General features: G+C 38.6%; 1 protein-coding gene across 1 annotated transcript in view; it reads left to right on the forward strand.

Moving 5' to 3' along the window:
• MSH2 (mutS homolog 2) overlaps positions 1 to 12,919 on the forward strand; it is an 85,136-nt gene extending 72,217 nt beyond the window's left edge. Inside the window, exons 11-16 of the mRNA XM_005686575.3 lie at positions 833 to 930; positions 4,251 to 4,496; positions 5,750 to 5,954; positions 8,651 to 8,898; positions 10,484 to 10,659; positions 12,464 to 12,919. Coding sequence (XP_005686632.2) covers positions 833 to 930; positions 4,251 to 4,496; positions 5,750 to 5,954; positions 8,651 to 8,898; positions 10,484 to 10,659; positions 12,464 to 12,634 — 1,144 coding nt within the window. The 3' untranslated portion in view covers positions 12,635 to 12,919. The remainder of the gene's footprint in view (positions 1 to 832; positions 931 to 4,250; positions 4,497 to 5,749; positions 5,955 to 8,650; positions 8,899 to 10,483; positions 10,660 to 12,463) is intronic.

Genomic DNA, 23,933 nt, shown 5'->3' on the forward strand with positions numbered 1-23,933 from the left:
TTATAGTTTCTGGTCTGACATTTAGATCTTTAATCCATTTTGAGTTTATTTTTGTGTGGAGTGTTAGAAAGTGATCTAGTTTCATTCTTTTACAAGTGGTTGACCAGTTTTCCCAGCACCACTTGTTAAAGAGATTGTCTTTACTCCATTGTATATTCTTGCCTCCTTTGTCAAAGATAAGGTGTCCATAGGTGTGTGGATTTATCTCTGGGCTTTCTATTTTGTTCCATTGATCTATATGTCTGTCTTTGTGCCAGTACCATACTATTTTGATGACTGTGGCTTTGTAGTAGAGCCTGAAGTCAGGCAAGTTGATTCCTCCAGTTCCATTCTTATTTCTCAAGATTGCTTTGGCAATTCGAGGTTTTTTGTATTTCCATACAAATCTTGAAATTGTGTGTGTATTTTAAAAGAGAAGATGACCTCTGTCCTAACAGGGATGAAGACTGCTGCTGCTGCTAAGTCACTTCAGTTGTGTCCGACTCTCTGTGACCCCATAGATGGCAGCCCACCAGGCTCCACTGTCCCTGGGATGGAGACTTACTCCATTTAAATATTTTAGAAAAGATTAGCGATCAGAATTTTACACGAGGGAATAAGTTTTATAGCAAGAATTGTGCCAGTGGGCCATTCCAAACAGCATTAATGTTAATACACTGAATTCCAGTCACATCTACCCCTAATGAGTTGCCCATTTTCTCCTGATGTTTCCATTTTAATTATTGTTTTGATGCTTTATAGGATAATACTCCGGATATATTTCAGAGGTAGTGCACATTACCTCCAGTGGATGTTTTAATATTTCTAATAATACCATTATCTTGATTTGCAGTAAACTGACTTCTCTCAATGAAGAGTATACCAAAAACAAAACTGAATATGAGGAAGCCCAGAATGCCATTGTTAAAGAAATTGTCAATATTTCTTCAGGTAAATTTAACAGAACCAATACATTAGATGTTCGGAAAATGACCTGGATTTTGGTAACAGAAATAATATTGGGCTGTTTGAAGAGTGGGTTTTTTGTTTTTGTTTTTTTAAAGCTGCTGCACACTGTGACTATTGTGTTAAGCTTCTTCTGAAGGAATGCATGCTGTGTTGCATTAGGAAAATTAACTGGAGGTTGTTCTCCTACCTAGAAAGATGAGCTAGTGCAGGCTAAGGAATGGGGATATTCTGTAACATTCTGTAAAACAAAGACAGACAGAAAAGCACAAAACTTGTAACAAGGAAAAGAAACAGTAGGGACTATAAGGCACTAATACCTCAGATCTAGGAGCTCATGCTCTAGGTTATGGAAATAAATAAAGCAAATAGAAATTATATAGGCAGCAAGCTTTTTTGAGTTCTGCGTGCCATTCATAGATTTTCAGAGTCTGTTCTTGAGGACACCTGTTAGAAATTATTCTTTTTTTTTCCCCCCCGCCATGTTGTGTGGCTTGCAGCATCTTAATTCCCTGAACAGGGGTTGAACCAAGGCCACAGCAGTTAGAAGTACTGAATCCCATCCACTGGACTGCCAGGGAGCTCCCAGGATGATTGTCGTATAATTGAAACTACAGACTGACTTGGCTCTGTGACACCCTTAGCATGGAATGAATGTATATAGCACAGGGTAGGTGGCGATGTGTTAAGCTGGAAGTCTTTGCCTATCATCATGTGTGTGAATTGAGCACAACCTTTATTGTGCCTTAAAAAAAAAATCACCAAAGAATTGCCTTAGCCAAGTGATCAAGGTTGACATTGCCAGTGACAGATGACATTATATGTGTGTGCTTCCTGATGTGATGTCGAGGAAAAGATACATCACCTGTGTATAGGCATACCTCGTTGTATTCACAGGTATTGTCTTATTTTGTCTTGTCTTACAAATTGAAGGTTTGTGGCAACTCTGCCTTGTCAGATGATGGTTAGCATTCTTTAGCAATGTATAGTGTAAATATAACTTCTATATGCACTGTGAAGCCAAAACATTTGTTTGACTCACTTTATCGTGATATTCCTTTTATTGCGGTAGTCTGGAACTGGACCTGCAATATCTCCAGGATAGGCCTGTAGTGTTCCTGACCGCCCCACCCCAAAAAATCTGAATAGTAACAAGAAGGAAAATGTTGGACAAATTCAAATAGAGGGACAAACTTTTTAAGGCCTGCACTCTTTAAAAATGTCAGTGTCAGCACCCCGGTGGTTAGGGCTCCATGCTTCCAGTGCGCGAGGAAGGTTTCTGCCCCTGGTCAGGGAACCAAGATCTCATGTGCCATGCAGCGTGGCCAAAACATAGCAAGCAAAAAGCATGTCCGTTTCCTGGAAGCAAAGAAGAAAGTGGCAGATTGTGTTCGAGATTAAAGGAGACTTGAAGTGACAGGACAGTCAAAGACATGGAGATGATCCTTGATTGAATCTGGGACTAGGGGTTGGACCTGGGGACTGGCTATGAAGGACACCATTAGGACAAGTTGGCAGAGTTTAATATAAGATAATAAGGTATTGGTGTCCTACTTCTTGGGTGTGTATTGTGATTAAGTAGGAGGATGTCCTCCTACTTGTTCTCAGGATATGGGTACTGAATTATTTAGGAGTAATAAGTCATTTAAAAAGTATAAGCATGTATAATTTTGTAAATTGTTTTATTATGAATTTTTATAGTAAATCAGAAAGAAGCATAACACTTTTAAAGGGTTTTATTATACCGTATATTTGTGTTGAGATGAATGAGATCTGTAAAGATGACATTTTTGTTTGGTGTTAATCAGATCACTTGTAGCATGGAGATCTTCTGGTTGAATTATGTTCCTTCCTAGATGGCACTGCAAGGACCCTAAAAATACACTATGTAAATTCAAATTGGAAGTCTTCCCCCAAAATAATATTAACTAATATTCGTTAAGCACTTAGTATGTTAAAGCTATTAGACGTTAACATTTGAAAAGAAGGTTTTGTATTTGGAGTCACCTTGAGTTGAAATGAAATCTCTTCTTGGTCTAATATGCACATTGTAAACTATCTTTATTAAAAATATAATAGATCATTTTTCTAATTTTCTGTCTTACTCTTAAACCAGAAAAGGTGATGCTGTTAAGAACCAGTTGATGTGAGATACCAAATACAGACTCTTGATTGAGAGGCTTGTTTTCTTTTATTATAAATCTATTCATGTTAGTATGTTAGAAGTTTTGTGAGAATTATGTAAGTGCTCCACTAATACTTAAGTAATTCTCAAATGTCCCTGTTGCTGTGTGGTAGGGTAATGAGAACTCTCCCCTTCCCCCCTGTTTTATATGTTAGGTAAAACAGGAATAAATTTTAAAGTGAAACATTAAGAATTATTTGTATTTGGCCATTTAACATGAATTTTTTTTTCTCACTTTTATGGGGGTTAAGGGAATCAAAGATGAATCAGATTTTCTGCCATTTGATTAAGCTCGTAACGTTGTATTTTTCTAAAATGAGATGGGGTTCTCTTGAATGTCTCTTAAGGCTTTGGTCACATTGATATCCATGTGATAGTTCCACATAACCCAGGTGCCTGTTATACCAACCCCTCCAACCTGTTAAAGGTTTGGAATCTGTTCTGGAAATCTGGACCATTGTTACTGGCTATCCGTGCTTTGCCTGGCATGTGTGAGGGACTGTTTAATGTGTGCAGTAACTTTTAGTTTTACTGCTGTAGCAGAGTGGAAGCTTGTTGAAAGTGTTCTGAGTGACAATTATGGATCTGAATTTATGCTGAAATTTAATTGCAAGGCAGGAAACAACCTCAAGTAACAATCTTGACAGTCACATTATATCTTATTACCTGGTGTTTGCAGGTTTCTTAGGATAATTGTGGAATGCCATCCTGGTTTCAGACTCTTAAAATTTAGAACTCTGCCTCGCGCTGCTTTTCTTACTTGCAATATATCATGAAAGTGCTCCCATGAAACTTCTTATTTTTTTTTAAACCTCTGCCTCATTTCTTTATATAACCAGCCATGTGCTTTTATATTTTAATGGATTTTGGTAAGAGGTTTTTGAAATCCCTTGATAGTAAGGAGAAAAATGTGACAAGACATTTTAACCTTTTGTTGAATTTGAGGTGTTCCTTTCACATTTAGTTATAGCAAAAACCTCTGTTAATTTTTTTTAAGCATATAAATTAGGAAATGGATTTTGAATTCACAGATGGAATCAGGTTGAATTTATTCTTAAAGCTGCTAATCTGTGTTTTTTCTTATTCCATCCTCCTGTGCACTCTCTCTGTTTTTACACAGGCTATGTAGAACCGATGCAGACATTCAACGATGTGTTAGCTCAGCTGGATGCTGTTGTCAGCTTTGCTCATGTGTCCAATGCAGCACCTGTTCCATATGTACGGCCAGTCATTTTGGAAAAAGGACGAGGGAAAATTACACTGAAAGCGTCCAGACATGCTTGTGTGGAAGTTCAAGATGAAGTCGCATTTATTCCTAATGATGTTCACTTTGAAAAAGATAAACAGATGTTCCACATCATTACTGGTAGAAACCTTGTTTATGGGCTTTTGGGGAATAGTGTTTCCCCTTGTTTATGTTGGAGCAGATGGTTATTTTAGGTTGATATAGAAAATCCTAGTCTTTGATGGTAGAAAAAGAATGTTTTTTCATAGTAGTTAGTAATATATTAATAACATGTGAGTGAATGAATATATGAATGAATAAGAATGAAACTGCTATTCCAGGGGTTCAAAATAAACATCTCTTCATCCTCAAAGTGCACCTTTGGGCCAGACCTTTTCAGTAGTGAGGTCATTGAAGGTCAAGCAGAATTAGCTGCTGGAGTGACTTCAGCTTAGGATAGCAGTTCTCTTAAAGACACAATACTATATTCATGTGAAACTAAATAGAAGTAGACTTGTGTGTAGACCAGTGTAGCATGTCTCAGACTAAAGCATTTTGAGAGATCTTAATCAGATTCTAGAAAACAAAAGTGTTAAGAGTGCATGGGTGGTAGGAACCTTTGGATAAATGTGTTTGGGAAACAGTCAGTGATTATATTTTATTCCCCAATTGGATTTTTGAGTTGTTCATATAACTTAACCCATCATCTCTAGCCTTTTTGGCACCAGGGACCAGTTTCATGGAAGATGGTTTTTCCACGGACCAGGGTGGGGAAAGGGATGGTTTGGGGGTGATTCAAGCCCAATACATTTATGCTATACTTTATTTCTGTTGTTACATCAGCTCCACCTCAGATCATTAGGCATTAGTTTCCAGAGGTTGGGGACCCATGGTCTAACCCATTAATTGGTAAATTTCACATTTTCCAAAAGTGGGTCATGTCCTTGGGTTTTATAGGGTGGAGTTCGTGTGATTTGAGGGATTTGATCACTGATTCATTCTCTACTAGATCCATAATAGTGTTGAGTTAATTAATCAATTAGGCCAGTACTGCTTTCCTGAATGTCATAAAGTTATCCTGTAGGCAGCTTTGTGAGCTGTGGGGTAGTACCTATATGGTCTTCCTAGATCATAGTCAGATTATAGATAAGATATGTTTTTCATGGATTCTTTTGAAGAAGGGCACAGCATAGGTTTGTCTGAACAGAAAATGGCATTGTTTCAGAGACTAGTGTAAGGCAGGAACTTTGTTCATGCCTTTGGGCAGCCTGTGGTCTGCTTTTCGTATGTTATATCACAAGAGAGTCATCAATGTGCAACTTAGGACTAATAGTCAATTATTATTAGCAAAAATAAGTTAATAATCTTGCTTGTTGATATAATTTGTTTTATAGGTCCCAACATGGGAGGGAAATCAACATATATTCGCCAGACTGGGGTAGTAGTTCTCATGGCCCAGATTGGGTGTTTTGTGCCATGTGAGTGGGCAGAAGTGTCCATTGTGGACTGCATCTTGGCCCGGGTAGGGGCTGGTGACAGTCAGTTGAAAGGAGTCTCCACGTTTATGGCTGAAATGTTAGAAACTGCTTCTATTCTCAGGTGAGTACAGTTCCCCGTCTCCTGAAAGTAGAAATGGATGTCTCTGTCCTTTGAAACATTTGCAGTCTTTTATTTAGTGTAATAGTTTTCTTGTGAGCTTTATGTACTTTATATTGTCTTTTTTTTTTTAACTCTTTATTTATTTATTTTTCTATGTTGGGTCTCAGTTGCCCTGAGGCATGAGGAATCTTCCTATATGAGGGATCAAACCTGCGTCCCCTGCGTTGCAAGGTGGATTCCTTACTGCTGGGCAACCAGGGAAATCCTACTTTATATTATAAAAGGGTGCTAGTGCCGGGGTCCAGCTCCCGCAGGATCCAAGGGAACCTGAAGGAGAAACGGCGTCGGTGGACGAATGAATGAATGAATGAGAGAGGAATAGAGGAGAGAAAGAGGCTGATATTCCTTGGTTTACATAGAAAGCCAATAAAACCCTGAGACAAGGAGTTTGCCCTGTTCACGGAGGCCACAGGTGCCCTCCCGGTCTCCCGAGGAAATGAACACGCAGAACGTCTTCCCCATTCAGGTCTTAGAAACCCGGACAGGTAAGTGAATGCAGGGAGCCTCTATGCTCCAAGGGATCAGCCTGAAAAAGAGACTAAGAGAAAGAAAAGAAAGAAAGAAAAAGAGAAAAAAAAGAGAGACACGGAGTGACCAAGCTTCTTCGAGCGAGGCCCCCTATTTTTATTTTCAAAAGGGTCTTTATACCTTTACTTGTACATAGAGGGAAATGAAAGATGCAAAGTCATACAGAGTCAGCCCAAACATTACATCTGTTTTGTCTTTATTGAAACCAGGATTTTTTCTGCAAACCTTTCCCATAGACAGTGTTGTGTACATTATCTTCTGGCCTTGGAGGCCTGTGGACATTTTATGACCCTCTTTTGATAAAGGCTGCTCAACCAGAAAACTTATTTTTCCTTGAAATGTTTTTTCTTTACATTTCTAATCTATGTCAGCCTCAGAAAGTATTAAACAAGTTACATTTCTCGGGGAGCAAAGGTGCAGTGAGTTACAAGAAAGAACCAATTAGCTCAAAAGTCTGATGTGGTTAATTTCAAGGCTACACTTGTTTTTCTTACATTCCAACTATGTTAACTAATGCACTCCCAGGTGCACAGTGGATAAGAGATATGGGAACTTAGCAACAAGCATTGGCCCAATAATGAAATCCTACACCAGTGCTACTCTAATAACTTTTAACTCTTTGAAAGGCTCTATGTTATAGGCTTCCCATGCCTCTCACAGTTGGGAGGCTTGAACAATCACATGCGTAGCTGCAAGAGTCTGGATAAACCTGCCAAGCAAGCTAGAGTGCTAACAGGGGGTTTGAATTGAAATATTCCTCTCATGTCCAGGAGACTTATTAGCTAGAGCCCTAAGTTGATTTTCTCCAGAGAAAGGTGGTCGAGGATAGCCCCTGTTAATGTCAGAGGAATTGGTGAAAGTCATGAAATAATAAAACAGACAGATTCTGGTTTGGGGGTAGATGCTCGAGAAGGGGGGCCCCTCGAGGCCTGATCTCGCCTTTGCCCGTCAGGCCTCTTCCTCATGACCTTGCCATGGGCGGGATGCCCCACGCTGGCTCCCGGCATGCTAGTTGTCTAAAGCTTCTTTTATTATTTTTTATTTTTTGGCTATACCATGTGGCATGCGGGATCTTTGTTCCCCAGCCCAGGATTGAACCCGTGCCCCCTGCAGGAGAAGCACAGTCTTAACCTCTAGACCGCCTGTAAGGCCCATCTTTGATTTTTAAAGTTGTCTTAAGGTTTCTAGTAGTTGTTCACCTTATAAGTCTCTCCACTGTCATGCTTTTGCTTACACTGGTCACACTGCCTGAACAGGTCCTTCTGTGCTGTTTATCAAGTCCTTTTCTAATCTTTAAGGACTTCCCTGGTGGCTCAGACGGTAAAGCGTCTGTCTACAATGCGGGGGACCCGGGTTCAATCCCTGGGTTGGGAAGATCCCCTGGAGAAGGAATCCACTGGAGTGGCAATCCACTCCAGGACTATTGCCTGGAAAATCCCATGGACAGAGGAGCCTGGTAGGCTACAGTCCATGGGATCGCAAAGAGTCGGACATGACTGAGCCACTTCACTCACTCACTTTCTAATCTTTATATGCCCTTAACAGAAATTCTATTTCTTTGATGACTTTCTTTGTCTCATGTGCCTAAGGTCACAAGTGTTTTTTCAGACTCTTTGACATGCCTGTAATTTATTAGCTGTTTATTTTAGAGGTTATGAAATCTCTTGTCTTTATTTTATTTTTAGGAGCTTCCTTGCAGACAGGGAGGCTATGCCTTCTGTTTCTTGGAGTCTTCTGAAGTACTCTGCATATAGTAGATCCTTAATAAATTATGTATTGATTATTCAATACATAATTATATGTAAAATTATAAAAAGCAGTACAGACGTTCAGTATAGTAATTGGTAGAGTTCTCCTTCTTACATTTGGTTAAAGAGAAAAGAAAATGCTAATATGTGGTGTTGGCAGGGCTGTAGCAGGCACATAGATTTTATTTATGTGACCATCAGCCATGTATGTGAGAGTATCACCACACCCTCGTCCTTTTATAATTCCTTTTATAATCTGTTAATGTTTGTGGCACACTTTCTCATGTATTGCCTTAATTTTTTTTCTTGTATTACCACATGCTGCGTCATGGGAAATTCTCATGTAATTATGTGTTTCAGGTCTGCAACCAAAGATTCCTTAATAATCATAGATGAATTGGGAAGAGGAACTTCTACCTATGATGGATTTGGATTAGCGTGGGCTATATCAGAGTACATTGCAACGAAGATCGGTGCTTTTTGCATGTTTGCAACCCATTTTCATGAACTTACAGCCTTGGCCAATCAGATATCCACTGTTAATAATCTGCATGTCACAGCACTAACTACTGAAGAGACTTTAACTATGCTTTATCAGGTGAAGAAAGGTGAGCACATTACACTGGTGTGCTGTAAATTCAGTGTTCCTACCCTTGGAATCATTAGTAATTGCCTTATTCTACAGTAGGATGAATTATTGATGTTTTATCTGTAAAATGTTTACCTCTTTACAGTGTAGGGACAGGGACATGGGTACGTTAGTTACATTTCTATGTCTCATAATAGAACCATTCATTTTAAAACAGTCACCAAAAGCATGATCTACACTCTGAACATCATCATGGATTTTATACTGCCTCTCAGGTCACCATGTTTTCTTGTCAAATTAGCTGTGGTGGTGGCTTAATCACTAAGCTGTGTCCAACTTTTACAGCCCCATGGCCTGTAGCCCGCCAGGCTCCTCTCTCCATGGGATTTCCCAGGCAAGAATGCTGGAGTGGGTTGCCATTTCCTACTCCTTTTTATATAAACAGCTTAAAGTTGGGGTTTCCAGAGATCTTGAAATTGTTGGTAGTTACGACTTATTTGTTGGTATTTCAACCTTTCAGAAAAGTTTGTTGTTAGTGGGTCTGGCAGCTAATCAGATGACCGCATTGATGAGATTGACATACTGTAAAGTTTTTATTGCTTTAACATTTCATTAGACATCAGAATAGCTTTTTTAGATGGCTTTTTTATTTTCCATGAACATGTTTTTTCTGTTATCTGTTGGTTGCACATAAATGAGGTACTATTTTTAATTCTGTTTTGCTTATGTTTGTATCCTTTTGAGTTACTATTTGCATCATTATTGTTGATAGAGAATATAGATACTCTTGGTTAGACCTGGCATATAGCATGAAGTTGAGGTTTGGGTTTTAAAAAGTGTTTTGTGTGATAAAGAAATGGGTTCAAAATATTGAAAAAAATCAGGTGAAGATAGGAACAGGTTTGTCCTTCACTGTGGATGTTTATCAAACACTTGCTTCTATTTTATTTTTGTTTCTCTAAGTTGTATAAAATATTCAGCTCCAGAATGCTTCGGATGTCTACTAGGCCAAAAGAAAATTTACAGTTGAGGCAAAAATGGGAGCTCTATGATAACGCTGTGAGCATTGTTGATACTAAACGTTTGGAAGGAATATCTTAAGTCAGTTTATTTTCTACCCACAGGGGTGAAGATAACATGCCTAGTCAGTAAACTTACTAGTCCACATTTGGGTCAAAAATTTCATTGTCATTTGAAGTATATTTTGAATTAAATGTTGCTCCTAATTAGGAGCTTTTTTATTTTCCATTTCATAGTACTTTAGTTCCTCCCCTTTGAAATAAGAAAACTTCAGAGATATTATGTTGACTAATCTTTCTACAGATTCAGTTATTTGTCTAGACTTTTGAAGATTATCTATCAAGCCTTTTCTCTGTTTTTATAATTTTTCCTACTACATTTGTCAAGGATAAAATATAGGGCTATATTGCCAAGTCATAATCACTTTTCATTGGAGGCTTAATTAAAATTCCTTTAAGTTACTGTAAAACATTTGGCTAATGCATTTGAAAAATGCAAGATTAAGTTTCCTGATGACAGAGTGAGAAAAATAAATTCTATTTACATACATTGCCCTCTCTTCCTACTCCCCAAATTTCTTATAGGTGTCTGTGATCAAAGTTTTGGGATTCATGTTGCTGAGCTTGCTAATTTCCCCAGGCATGTAATAGAGTGTGCCAAACAGAAAGCCCTGGAGTTGGAGGAGTTTCAGAATATTGGGAAACCACAGGAATGTGATGAAATGGAACCAGCAGCAAAGAGGTGCTATCTGGAAAGAGAGGTTTGTCTGATTGTTCTTGTAGTTATTTTTTCCTCTGTATGATTCTATTTAATTATTGATCATTCATTATTGGTTTCTTTCTTTTTTTTTATTTTATTATTGGTTTCTACTAACATTTCTTTGCATGGCAAAGAATCCATCTGTATCGTTTTGGTTTCACCACTACACACATCTGCACAATCAAAAGATATCATTTTAAGTACCAGATTTCAAAAGTAGGAGGATAGGAATATTACTGTAGGTTTAAAATATGTAATTCAGAGGAGTTAATAAAAGTCCACACACATCTTTGATTACCTATAAACAAATAGATCAAGTCCAGTTAAATTACATATTTACTCAAATGCTGATTAGTTAAGATGATAAATATAAACACAGTTCCTGCCCTCCAGTTGTTTAGTTGGGGATGTAGTAATAGTGAACATGTCATAGAGAATGTGACAGGTGTTTACGTAGGAAAGCTCTCTGTGGGCAGGCTTTTCAGTTCTTGTGGGAGAAGTGGATCTTAAGTTGGACCTTCTGAGTGGTGGGTGAAATTGAGGTGTTCACACAGAAAGGTATAAGCATTTATTTGCCTGGTGTATTTTTAAAAAATTAAAGGATTATTATTAATAGTTTTCCATAATAACAAAAATAAAAGAATTTTAATTTACTTCTGGCAGCATTTACTGTGATAATGCATTGTGACAACTTCTCGGCACATTGTTAGCTTTTACCCAGTGAAATTTTTGTTCTTATTTGGATAGATGTTACAGTAATAGATGATGTGTATGGTTTTTGAAGCTGTTATCTGTTGTGTCTGTACAAGCAGGAGAAATGTATTAGAACTTGTTAATAGTTTTACCTAGGGAAGATTGCTATTCTGGATGTGAAATGGTCTTAGTATTAGCACCACAGCTATCCATGATCCAGGATTAGGTAGACTCCTTTATGTAATTGGTTCCAATTAGAACAGAAATCATATACTTTTGATAACGTTACTTGTAATGAATTTTTAAAAAATTCTTAAGGGAGACATATAACACAGAATTATCAATGTTACTCAGTCTAGATTTATTGAGGGGAAAGGCACTTGTTATTTAACAGAGATGTAGTTCGTCTTTATTTTCTCATTTGGGTTATCTACCTTTAACCTTTAATAAGGTATATATGGCCAGCTGGCTCCCTGGTAGCGGACTTTAGTTCCGTTTCATACGTAGTGATAAACATTATACCTTTTGCCAGGCATTGTTCTTAGCACTGTGCACATACTAACTCTAATTCTCACAGCAGCCCTGTGTTGTTCATAATATTATTGTCCCTATTTTATGGATGAGGAATATGTGTTAAGGAATTTGCCCATGGTGCACACAGCAAGTAACAACCATGTTCTTTAGAATGGCAATAAGCAGGCAGTAAAATAAAGAAGAAACATCCCATGTGTATGTATATGATTACTAAATTTTCAGTGACTGTTTATGCCTCACAGTATTTGCAAACCTTGAGTTCTTTTTTTCCCAGAAGGCTAAGTTATGTATCAATTACAAAACCTGAGGGATTTGGAAACTACTAAAATATTCAGTCCCTTTGTCATTAGCAGCTGAAAATATAGTTATAAATATCCTTTTAATGACTTGCTATGAAGAAATACAGTCAACTGAGGGCTTTGCTATAAATTCTAAATGGTGTGCACTTTAGAGAGTGTTTAAATATTGGGTGGTATGTTTAGATTGAAATTGTAATGAAACAAGTCATTACTATTTAATGTGACTTTTAGAAAAGTCATTTTTAAAAGACTAATGAAATGTTCACATGTATTTTTCAGCAAGGTGAAAAAATTATTCAAGAATTTCTGTCCAAGGTAAAGCAAGTGCCCTTTACTGAAATGTCAGAAGAAAGCATCACAAGAAAGTTAAAACAGCTAAAAGCTGAGGTGATCGCAAAGAATAATAGTTTTGTAAATGAAATCATTTCCCGAATAAAGGTAACTGCGTGAGTAAATTCCGCTAATGGAATGAAGATAATATTGATAAGCTATTGTTTGTAACGCTTTTGTATTGTTTTATATTAACCCCTTTTCCATACTGTTGGCAATTGATGCCCGTGGGGTATCAAATTAGTAAAATATTTAGTATACTTTGTGCTCCCTGAGTATATTTTCAAAAATCTTTATTTTGAGAAATGAAAGTTGTAACTGAGGAATACGTAAATAGACATGGGCAATAGTAGGCAATATGTTGAATATCATAAATAAAATCATGTGTTAGTTTTTAGAATTTGATATGTGTTGTATTTCTTTGTAATAAGACTTCTACACATTTTTCCATATTCCTGAATGGTAAGAAACAAGTAGCCTGGAGACTTGTAAGAAAGTGAGGGATCTTAAAGCTGGAAGGAACTCACGGAACTCATTTCCAGTGGTTCTGCAGTGTCCATCTGTTGGTAGGAACCAGGTTAGCTGCTTGCACATTAGCTGAGAAACTTAGAAATCCAGGTCCTGGTGTGATCCTCCATCCCATCTGGCATTCTCCCACCCCCGGTCTGTGATGAGACTTAGAAACCTGGATTTAAAAAATCTTTCAGATTGAACCCTGATTTAATGGAGAGGTTAATAAGAGTCTAATGGCTGGTCCTGCTGAATGCAGGAAGGACAGACAGCCTTTTTAATAAAAGGTGATAAGATGATAGGGTATTCATATAGGAACAAAATGAAATTGGATCTGTATTCCATATCATATATAAAAATCAACTCCAGTGAATTTTCTACCTAAGTGTATATAGCAACACTACCAAGTTTTTTATGTTGTAGTTCTATTGAAAATGATATAGGAAAATATTTTTATGACTATCTGGGAAATATGAAAATGGCTTTGGAAAGGATTTAAGTCAAATACCATCTTAAGTTTGACACACTTAGCTATATTGAAATTGGGAAATTATTTTCATTAAAAGATATCACAAACTGAAAAGACTACGGGTGACTATTGAACAATGGGGGGGTTAGGGACAGTGACTGCCTCTCCCCACCTCCCGTGCAGTTAAAAATCCACATAAGACTTTACAGTCCCTCCATAGGTTCAGCCAACTGTGTATCATACGTATTGAAAAAAACCCAAGTATAAACAGACCCACACAGTTCAAATCAGTGTTGTTCAAGGGTCAGCTGTAGATCCATAATGGAGAACATATTGGTACCACATAAACTATCAATATGTATCCAGAATATATAAAGAACTATAAAAATCACTAAACAGACACAACTCAGTACCGCCCATTAACAAAAAGACAGCCCAGTTAAAAGGCAAAGGTCTGAATAGATAATTTTCCAAGGAAGATATGCAAATAGCCAATAAGCACATGAAAAGATGCAAAATGTTATCAGGGAAGTGCACACTAAAACCATAGTGAGCTACCACTAGGATAGCTAAAATCAAGCCAGATAAACAGTGCTGAGGATGTGGGGAGATTGGAACTCTCCTGCACTGCTGTGAAAGGGTAAAATGGTGTAGTCACTTTGGGAAAACAGTTTTTCCTCTAACAGTTAAACAAGCGTTACCAGATAATCCAGGATTTCCATTTCTAGGTATATATCTAAGAAAAACATGTCTACACAAAAACTTGTACACAAATGCTTATAGCAGAGTTATTTATAATAGCTAAAAAGTAGAAAGTACGCAAGTGTCCATTAATGGGTTAATGGATGGATATACAAAATGTAGGGTATCCATACAATAGACTATTAATTGACAATAAAAGGAGTGAAGGACTGATAACATGCTAAAGCTAGGATGCGCCTTGGAAACAGTAGTGAAGAAGCCAGTCTCAAGAGCCTACATAATAAGTGATTCAGTCCATGTGAAAGTCTGGAATAGGGAAAGCTATAGAAACAAGTATTAATATAGATTAGTATAGAACTGGTGGAGAAGGCAATGGCAACCCACTCCAGTATTCTTGCCTGGAGAATCCCAGGGACAGAGGGGCCGGGCGGGCTTCCGTCTACAGGGTTGCACAGAGTCAGACACAACTGATGCGACTTAGCAGCAGCAGCAGCATAGAACTGAGGGGCTGGGAATGGATGGCTAGGGAGGTGACAGCTTAAAGATATGGGGTTTCTTTTTGAGATGAAAATGTTCTAAATGATGATGGTTGCATATATCTGTAAATATGTCTTAAAACCATTGAATCATATACTTTAAATGGGTGCATTGTATGATGTCAATTATATCTCAATAAAACCTTTTCTAAGTTTAAAATTTTGTATTGAAGTATAGTTGATTTAGTGTTGTGTTTGTTCCTAGTGTACAGCATAGTGATTCATTATACATATATATAGGTTCTGTTTCATATTCTTTTCCGTTATGACTTATTACAGAGTATTTAATTTACTTCCCTGTTACATACAGTAGGATCTTATCTGTCAATTTTACATATAGTAGCTTGTAATTTTCACTCCCTCGTCCCCTTTCTCCTTTGATAACCATGTTTATTTTCTGTCTGTGAGTCTGTTTCTGTTTTATAAATAGGTTTATTTGTATTATATTTTAGATTTTACATGTAAATGATATCATGGTATTTATCTTTGACTTCACTTAATATGATAACCTCTAGGTCCATCCATGTTGCTGCAAATGGCATTATTTCGTTCTTTTTATGGCTGAATAATATTCCACTGTATATATATGTACCACATTTTCTTTATTTATTTGTCTGTTGGTGGATGCAGGTTGCTTCCATGTCTTGGTTCTTATAAATAGTGCTTCAGTGAACATTTGGGTGCATGTAAGTTTTCGAGTTACAGTTTTCTCTGGATATATGCCCAGGAGTGGGATTGCTGGATCATATGGCAAATCTATTTTTAGTTTTTCAAGGAACATCCATACTGTTTTCCATAATGGCTGCACCAGTTTACATTCCCACCAACCCTTTTCTCCAGTAACACTCATTTTAAGAGTTCTTGCACTTTACCCAAGAGGAAATCTAAATGATCCATATACACGAAAAAATCTTCAATCACTAGTCAGAAAATTGAAGATGAAAACTATTCCAGGTTACACCCTCCCAACTCCATTCTCCTCACCAGACTGATAATCCTTTAAAATGTGACAGTACCAACTATCGATAAGGGTGTGGCACAACACCACTAGTGAGAATAATTACCTAGTGAAGTGGAAAATTTGCATGTGACCCAGCAGTTCTGTTCCTCGGTGCATACTGTGTGCAAGAGATGCTTGTACATATTGTGCAGTGATAGGCAGACAAGAATGTTTGTGATAGACCCAAACTGGAAATAACCCAGCTGTGAAAACAAACTACAGCTACACAAAATAAAATAAATGGAATCTTTAAAACAGTACGCAAGAGAGATGACAGATAACAAGTAATACAGTTTTTCTCCCAATCATACGAAGTTGAAAACTGTTGATAGATAGAATACCGTTTAATGGTGCACTTAAGGGGGTGAGACTGAAGAAGAGCAAGGATGTGACTGTAAGTCAGGAGAGTGGTTGGGGATGCTGATGGGAAGGGACTTCTAGAGGACTTCTGAGGCACTATAGTGTTCTGTTTTTTGACCTGAGTGGTGGTTATGCAGGTGCTTACTTTATGATTATTGCCAAGCTATGCAATTATGTTTTAAGCACTTTATGTTTGATATGAGAACACATGAAAATTTAATACCAATAAGTTCTTTAAAATGTTAATCTTAATTTACCATGCTGTTACTCATCATCATTGATAATTTGGAGTGAATGACATCAGTTTTTCCTTTATGGCTATCAAATGCTTGGAGAGAAGGCAGACTTAACAAAGAAGAACTTTAGATGTGTACATTTTTATTGGTCTACAAAATATTGTGGTTACTTATAAGTGGAGGACTTTTTGATACAATTCAAAAGGCAGTTTTTAAATTCCAGTAAAACATTTCATCCCTTGGTTAGCTGTGATCAGGTGTTTTTAAATTGCTGCACAAAAAAGCGTGTATAAAATGGAAATCAGCCTATGGTTTTAGTTGTTAGGGCTACAGGAAATGGGGCGAGGGGTGAGGTGTTGATTCTAAGAAAACATGTAGTCTCTCAAGCTCTGATAAATCAGGGTGCTTTCATTTTTCTAAAAGAGACTTAATGTTTTAGTTCTAAGATGTTTTTGAAAAATGAAGAAGCTCATAATAGACCTGTAGTTTAAGATGTTTCAGACTTAAGCTGTGCTTATTACATGAATATGCTAATGAAGCAGCCAGTCTCCTTCCTTTTGGAATGGTAGATGTAAAACAAAAGATAAACTAATTTCTGACCTGAGAAAAGACAGTTGCATTTTAAAATGCTAATTGCAGTGTGGTTTGGTTTTCTTTCTTCACTCAAATGTGAACTTGGATAATGCCAGAATAAAGCTGAACCTATAAATATTACCCAAGATTTAGGACTCAGCCATACTGTTACCATGAAATCTGTTGGCCACATCACCACATTTCTGAGAAAATACATGGCTTTTTTACATTTTAAAAAAGTTAGCACTAAGAATCCATCCAAGATGCAATTGTTTTTGTAATTAGATTTTTTCCCTTAAAATACTCTTTTGAGGGCAAAAACTGTAACAGAACAGAAGAAAGATGTTTTAGGATATATTTAAAGACTAACTTTTTCCCTGTAAAATCTCAGTGTTCCACATACTAAGCACATCCTGTTAGACTTCATGAGTATTAAATATATATTCTATCCTTGGTCTTTCTGCATTTAGCTTTTTTGGGAAGTATGTTTTTACCCACAACATATGGTATGAGCTGCTGATTCAGGACTGAGTGGCTCTTTAAGCTTGGTATATTCTGTTGATTAAGATGGTGTGCAGAATAGTCAGAAGGAAAACCAGTGCCTGGTCTGAAATAAATTAATGTTAATCAGCTTATGGGGAAGAACAAATGAGTAAAGAGAGTTTTCATATACAAAGAAAATTTCTATTATTACCTTCCTAGGGTCAGTGTGTTTGGGATAAGGGAGTAGGGTGTAGCCAGGGAAGGTGGGTGAAAGCACCCAGAATACTGCACATATTTCTTTGGCTGCACCTGGTCTTGGTTGCAGCATGTGGGATCTTTAATTGCAACATGCAAGATCTAGTTCCCTAACCAGGGATGGAATCCCAGTCTTGTGCGCTGTGTGCAGAGTCTTAGCCACTGGACCACCAGGGATGTCCCTAAAACAGTTTTCTGCCTGATGTGTTCATTCCCCACTCCCCTTCCCTTGACAGAGCTGCTGGTTGCCCTTATATTCTGCCCTAGAATTTACCTATTTGGCCAGTGTTCAGGTATCTGTGAGCATTGTGGTAGAGAGCCAGGTATCCACAGGAAATAGTCCTTAGCAGAGCACCTCATTATAGGTAACAATGCCTCCTGTTGTTTGAGGAGGAAAACGGGGAGCCCTTGTGTTGCCTTTGACACAGCAGTTTCCCCACTGTCCTGGAAGCAACAGTGTGTCATGTGACAGACAATATTCAGAACATGATCCAAATTCAATGTATGTTAGCATATTTTTGCTTCAGCGTGTGGTTTGCCCAAATAGAAGTGCCCACGCACATCTTTGATCCAGCTTTGTGGGCAACTCAGCAGTGGCATGAACACTACAAGGTGTTAGGCGGCTTTCACTGGACCATCACAATCCTATTTCTAGACTTGGTAAATAGAAGGCCAGACTGCTGCTGCCTTGCTTTACTTCAAAGAGGTAAAGAGAAATGATAAACTCCCTAAAAGTGTTAAATTTAGAAGGAAGGATAATTCTGTCTGGACAATTTTTTATTCTAACAAAAGAACAATGGCAGTGAATTTTTCAGTGTTTAAAATCAACCAGTAAATGAAACCGACTCTAAGGATTAACATCTGTGTTATCACACTATTACTATTGCATTTATTTCCTAGAATTTTGTTGACACTTAACTGTTATAATTATTAGTTTAATTTTATGAATAATCTTGAATGGAGATAGTTCAAAACCAAACAAAATTTAGTTAAATCTAAGACAATGAACTGCTTTCAGTTCAGCCACTGATGTGAAATTTTATGGTGCACTGCCCATCTAGCAAGACATGGTTTATTAATTTTTTCTTCACATAATGATCAGGACTTTATTATCAATTCTAATGTGATGTTTTATTGCTGAACATGGTCTGACTTGGCTAAATCCACCATGAAAATGAGTTTCACATTGAATCCTTAATATTACAAAACAGGTGAATGATTGATGTTGTTTAGTCACTAAGTTGTGTCAGACTTTTTGCGACGCCATGAACTGTGACCTGCCAGGCTCCTCTGTCCTTGGGATTTCCTGGTAAGAATACTGGAGTGGGTTGCCATTTCCTGCTACAGCGATCTTCCCAACCCAGGGATCGAACCTTAGTTTTCTGCATTGTAGGCAGATTCTTTACCACTGAGCCACTAGGGCTTTCCATTGATGAATGATTGGGCAATATTTAATACTTTGTGGATATCTGAAGAAGGCAAAGTATGGTGCTGGGTACCTCAAAAGACATCCTTTTCAGCAGTACTGAAAGGTGGGTACTTCTATTACCTGCTTTTCACAGGTGAGAACACTGAGGCTCACAGGTTCAGTTACTTGCCTCAGCCACACAGTGAGTGGCAGTACTGGGATCTGAACCCTAAGAGTGTGTCTCTAAAATCTGTACTGTTTTTCTTTCTCTTTAAAGGCTTAAAATAGTGTTAGGAATCTGAGATGTGCACATGTGATAAATTTAACAACGGACTGCTTCCAAATAGGAAAAGGAATATGTCAAGGCTATATATTGTCACCTTGATTATTTAACTTATATGCAGAATACAGCTTGCAAAATGCCAGGCTGGATGAAGCACAAGCTGGAATCAAGATTTCTGGGAGGAATATCGATAACCTCAGATATGCAGATGACACCACCCTTATGGCAGAAAGTGAAGAGGAACTAAAGAGCCTCTTGATGAAAGTGAAAGAAGAGACTGAAAAAGCTGGCTTAAAACTCAACATTCAAAATTCAAAAAATGAAGATCATGGCATCCAATCCCATCACTTCATGGAGAAAAAAATGGAAATAGTGACAGACTTTATTTTCTTGGGCTCTAAAATCACTGCAGATGGTGACTAGCCATGAAATCAAAAGACGCTTACCCCTTGGAAGGAAAGCTATGACCAACCTAGACAGCGTATTAAAAAGCAGAGACATCACAGACAAAGGTCTGTCTAGTCAAAGCTATGGTTTTTCTACTAGTCATGTGAGAGTTGGATCATAAAGAAAATTGAGCACCAAAGAAGTGATGCTTTTGAACTGCAGTGTTGGAGAAGACTCTTGAGAGTCCCTTGGGCTGCAAGATCAAACCAGTCAATCGTAAAGGAAATCAACCCTGAATATTCATTGGAAGGACTGATGCTGAAGATAAAGCTCCAATACTTGGGCCACCTAATGTGAAGAACTGACTCATTGGAAAAGATTCTGATGCTGGGAAAGATTGAAGGCAGGAGGAGAAGGGGACAACAGAGGATGAGATGGTTGGATGGCATCACCGACTCAGTGGGCATGAGTTCGAGCAAGTTGGTCCTCCTCAAGTTGGTGATGGACAGGGAAGCCTGGTGTGCTGCAGTCCATGGGGTTGCAAAGAGTTGGACACGACTGAGCAATTGAACTGAACTGAAAATATTTGGTGTCAGAATGAGTGATGTAGGCAGTGTAGCAGGAGTTAAGGAAAGTAGGAGATGTGGTATAGATGTTAGGAAGTACTATTTCTAGTTCTCTTGTGGAAGCTGGTTCTCCTACAGAAGGCTTTGCTCTCGGTGATGTGGACACAGCAAGAGGCATCCACCAGTGCACTGCTGCCTGTCTGGCTCATGGCAAATTACTGGGCTGCTCTCTGGGGCTTGATCACCCAAAGGAAACAGCAGTTCAGCAATTGCATTCTTTCACAAGTTCACCAGTCACCAAATGCTAACATCCAGCCAAGGGGTTGCATTGAACCCTGTTTGGACACAGGATTAGGTTTAAATGAGAAGAGAGACAGCCAGAAGCTTGCAAAATGAGGAGATGGAGTTAAATGTCAGCAGGTTTGGAGCAGGACACCAATCTGGTGCACTCAGATATTTTGATCACTTGACTTGGAGGTTGTATATGTTGTGTTGAACCAGGAGTGTTTTATCCAGCTTGTGGGGAATGACCCTGAAAGTTTGCTCCATTGCTGTGCTCTGAATTCGTGCTTAGTTGGTGACGGGTTGGTAAGTGGGTGAAGGGCTGACCTTCACAGGTCAGGATCTGGGTGAGTTAAACTGAGGAGCAAGGGACGCATCAGAAAGCTTGCTTGTGCTGGATTAGCCCCTATTTGCCACTGAGCTGTGTGACTAGAAACTGCCCCTCTGTGGGTTTCCCCTCTTCAGTAATTTAATGGGGTTGGGTTGTTACAGGTCTCAAAGGCCATACCTTCAGGGCCAGGCAGGTGCAGAATACAGAGACTAGGAGGGTTAAGGTGAATGCCCCAACCTAAAAACATTGAGAAGTTTAAAACCCTACAGGCCGTGAAAATGTGTGTAGGCCTGATGTGGTCCTAGGGCTGCCAGTTGGTGCACTCTGGGTGGCCACGAATGTTTCCTGATTACATGAGTAGTTTGTGTCATAGGTGCTGTAAAAGGGTATAAGCCTTGGTTGCACTTGGTTTAAGCCAGCATCCAGAGAGCCACCCTGAGGTGGTACCTGCCCTCCTTTCTCCTCAGAGGGCCATGTCAGTAATCTAGCTCATTCTCTAATCAGCAACAGAGCGCTTTTCTGCTTTATTTTGTAATATTAGCTGTGATCTTAGCACACAAGTTTGTTGAGGCTTGGAAATATTCATTGATAATGCTTTTCCCTGAACCTTCTTGCTGGTCCTTTAACTCGAATCAGACATGGAGAGAAAAGGCCCAGTGAATTGCAAGCAGAGAGAGTGGGGTGAGGATGTCAGGTCATCTGAGAAGGGAAAGGCAAGGTAGTCAGGCCAAAGTGGCGCTTCCAAGCCTCTGAGCTCCGTGAGTTAAAGTCTAGGTTTCATGGACAGTAGGGCTAAGGAGATAAAGCAGGCTGTTTCCTTCAGAATTCACTATGATTGAACTAACTTTCAGGATTGAAGCAAACCCAGACAGCAACCAGATCACGGACAGGAATCCCCAGAAGGATGGATGCAAGGAAGAAATGGACCTGTTGTGTTTGAGTGCAATGATGGGAGTGTGGGGGTGAATTAATAATAGCTAATGTTAATGATAGGAAAACAATTGAGAAGAAAAGGGGTGGAATTATTAACTCCAGAAATATCAAAACTATCATGATAGTACACTGCCTACCTTAACTGTGAATTTACCTCACTTAGTTATAATAAGTTAAACACCAAAAGTGATTTAAGGAAAAATAGTTTAAAAACCTATGTTTGGAATGAAGGGTGTTAAAAGAATAAATCTACCACTCTTTCTGTAAGATAATGTCTAAAATTGGAAAATAAAGAAATAGCAGAATAAGCATGTTAAAAAACATGGAGATAAATGCTGGAGGATTCTAAGAGAGCTGAAAGTGACCAGGGCAGCAATGAGGGGAGGGACTATCATTTTTTATTACAAACCTCATGATGTTACAAACCTCATGATTTGATTTTTTAAAAACTATATTTATTGCTTCAATAAGAAAATCAATATTAAATTGAAAATGAACACAGAAGAAGAAAACTGCCTAAGAGGATATTTAAATTACGATATTATTCAATTCGTATGTTGACTTAAGAAAAACCCAGGAAACACAATCTCATACTTTTGCCCTAAGTAAATTGCTTTATAATATAAGGTTGACAGGGAAATCTGTCTTATCTTACATCAAGGACTATCTAATATTATAAAATATCTTCAAGCACTCTTAAAATTGTGACTAAAGAGAGTTTACTATTGAAAAAAAAAAACATACCTAGGGCCGGGGAGGCAGAGGGGAAAATGGGCAGTGACTGATTATGGATACAGGGTTTCTTTGGGGGATGATAAGAGTGTTCTAAGATGAGATCATGGTGATAATAAAAACTATAAATATGCTGAATTGTATACTTTAGGCAAACTATGTAGTATATATGTTTTTTTCTCAAAGCTGTTAAAAAATAATAGCTATGTGTCTGGCTTAGTTTACTCTGTTTACTCTCAACAAAGTATTAGGTAAATACTATTCCATTCTAGAGACAAGGAAGCTGGGGTGTAGGGAAGACAAGAGGCTTGTCAAAGATCATCGAACATGAGTAGATTAGGATACAAATTTTTCTTTCATGTAAAGGAAATCTGGAGGGAGGAAGACTAGGTAAGTTGGCTCCACATGCATCAGGGACCGTGATTCGGTGAGTTTGTCTCTCCACTGTGCTCGAATTCTCTTGCCAAGACCCCCTCGTGGCCCAGGGTGACTGCTGGGGCTCCAGCCAGTGCACCCACATTTCAGTCAGCAGGAAGGAGGACTGTGTAAGGATGCTCTTCCTTGCTTTAAGGAATCCTGGATTATTCTACAGATTGCTTCCACTTACATCTTGGCTAGACTGAGTCATGTGTCCACACTGAGAAGGCCAGGAAATGGAGTCTTTTGGCTGTCCTCCCTACCTCATAAGGGCACTTGGACCAAACTCATCTTGAAAAGTGTGTTTTGGGAATGGCAAGGGATTTTTAATTTGGTGCTTTGGGATGATGATATTTCCTCTGTCCACCATCTTCAAAGCCCCACCTTGTCTAAATGTTAATTTAATACTACTACTGGGCTTCCCAGGTGGTGTTAGTGGTAAAGAACCTACCTCCCAATGAAAGAGATGCAAGAGACACAAGTTCGATCCCTGGGTCGGGAAGATCCTCTGGAGGAGGGCATGGCAACCCACTCCTATTATTATTTGATTTATTTCTTCTCAAAGCATATCTTGGCTTCTGTTCTTTCTCTTTCCTGAGTAATAGCTTCTTTGGACTCCACTCTGTTCTGTAATCCTGTTTCCACTTGAATCCAACTAAGCTAAAAACTCAGGACCTCGTCTGTCTTGCCCACAGTTCTCAGCACAGCAGGCGTAGCCTCTTAGGAAAGACTTGTGCGCAGACTGTGATCTCCCTGGAGACAGGGGTCACTGACCCGTGGAGCAGGGACTGTAATGGGGCCCAGTGTGGTTGCTTCTCTCTGCGTCATTGTGAAGGCCAGGGGAGCACTTGAACATTGGCACGGATGGAACAAGATGATCCTCCACAGGAGGCGGGGGGCACTGACCTCGTGGCTGGTTGGTGGCAGAGTTGGCCTGGAGGGTGAGCCTCCTGACT

Source organism: Capra hircus, chromosome 11, assembly GCF_001704415.2.
Source record: "Capra hircus breed San Clemente chromosome 11, ASM170441v1, whole genome shotgun sequence".
NCBI classification, from domain to species: domain Eukaryota; kingdom Metazoa; phylum Chordata; class Mammalia; order Artiodactyla; family Bovidae; genus Capra; species Capra hircus.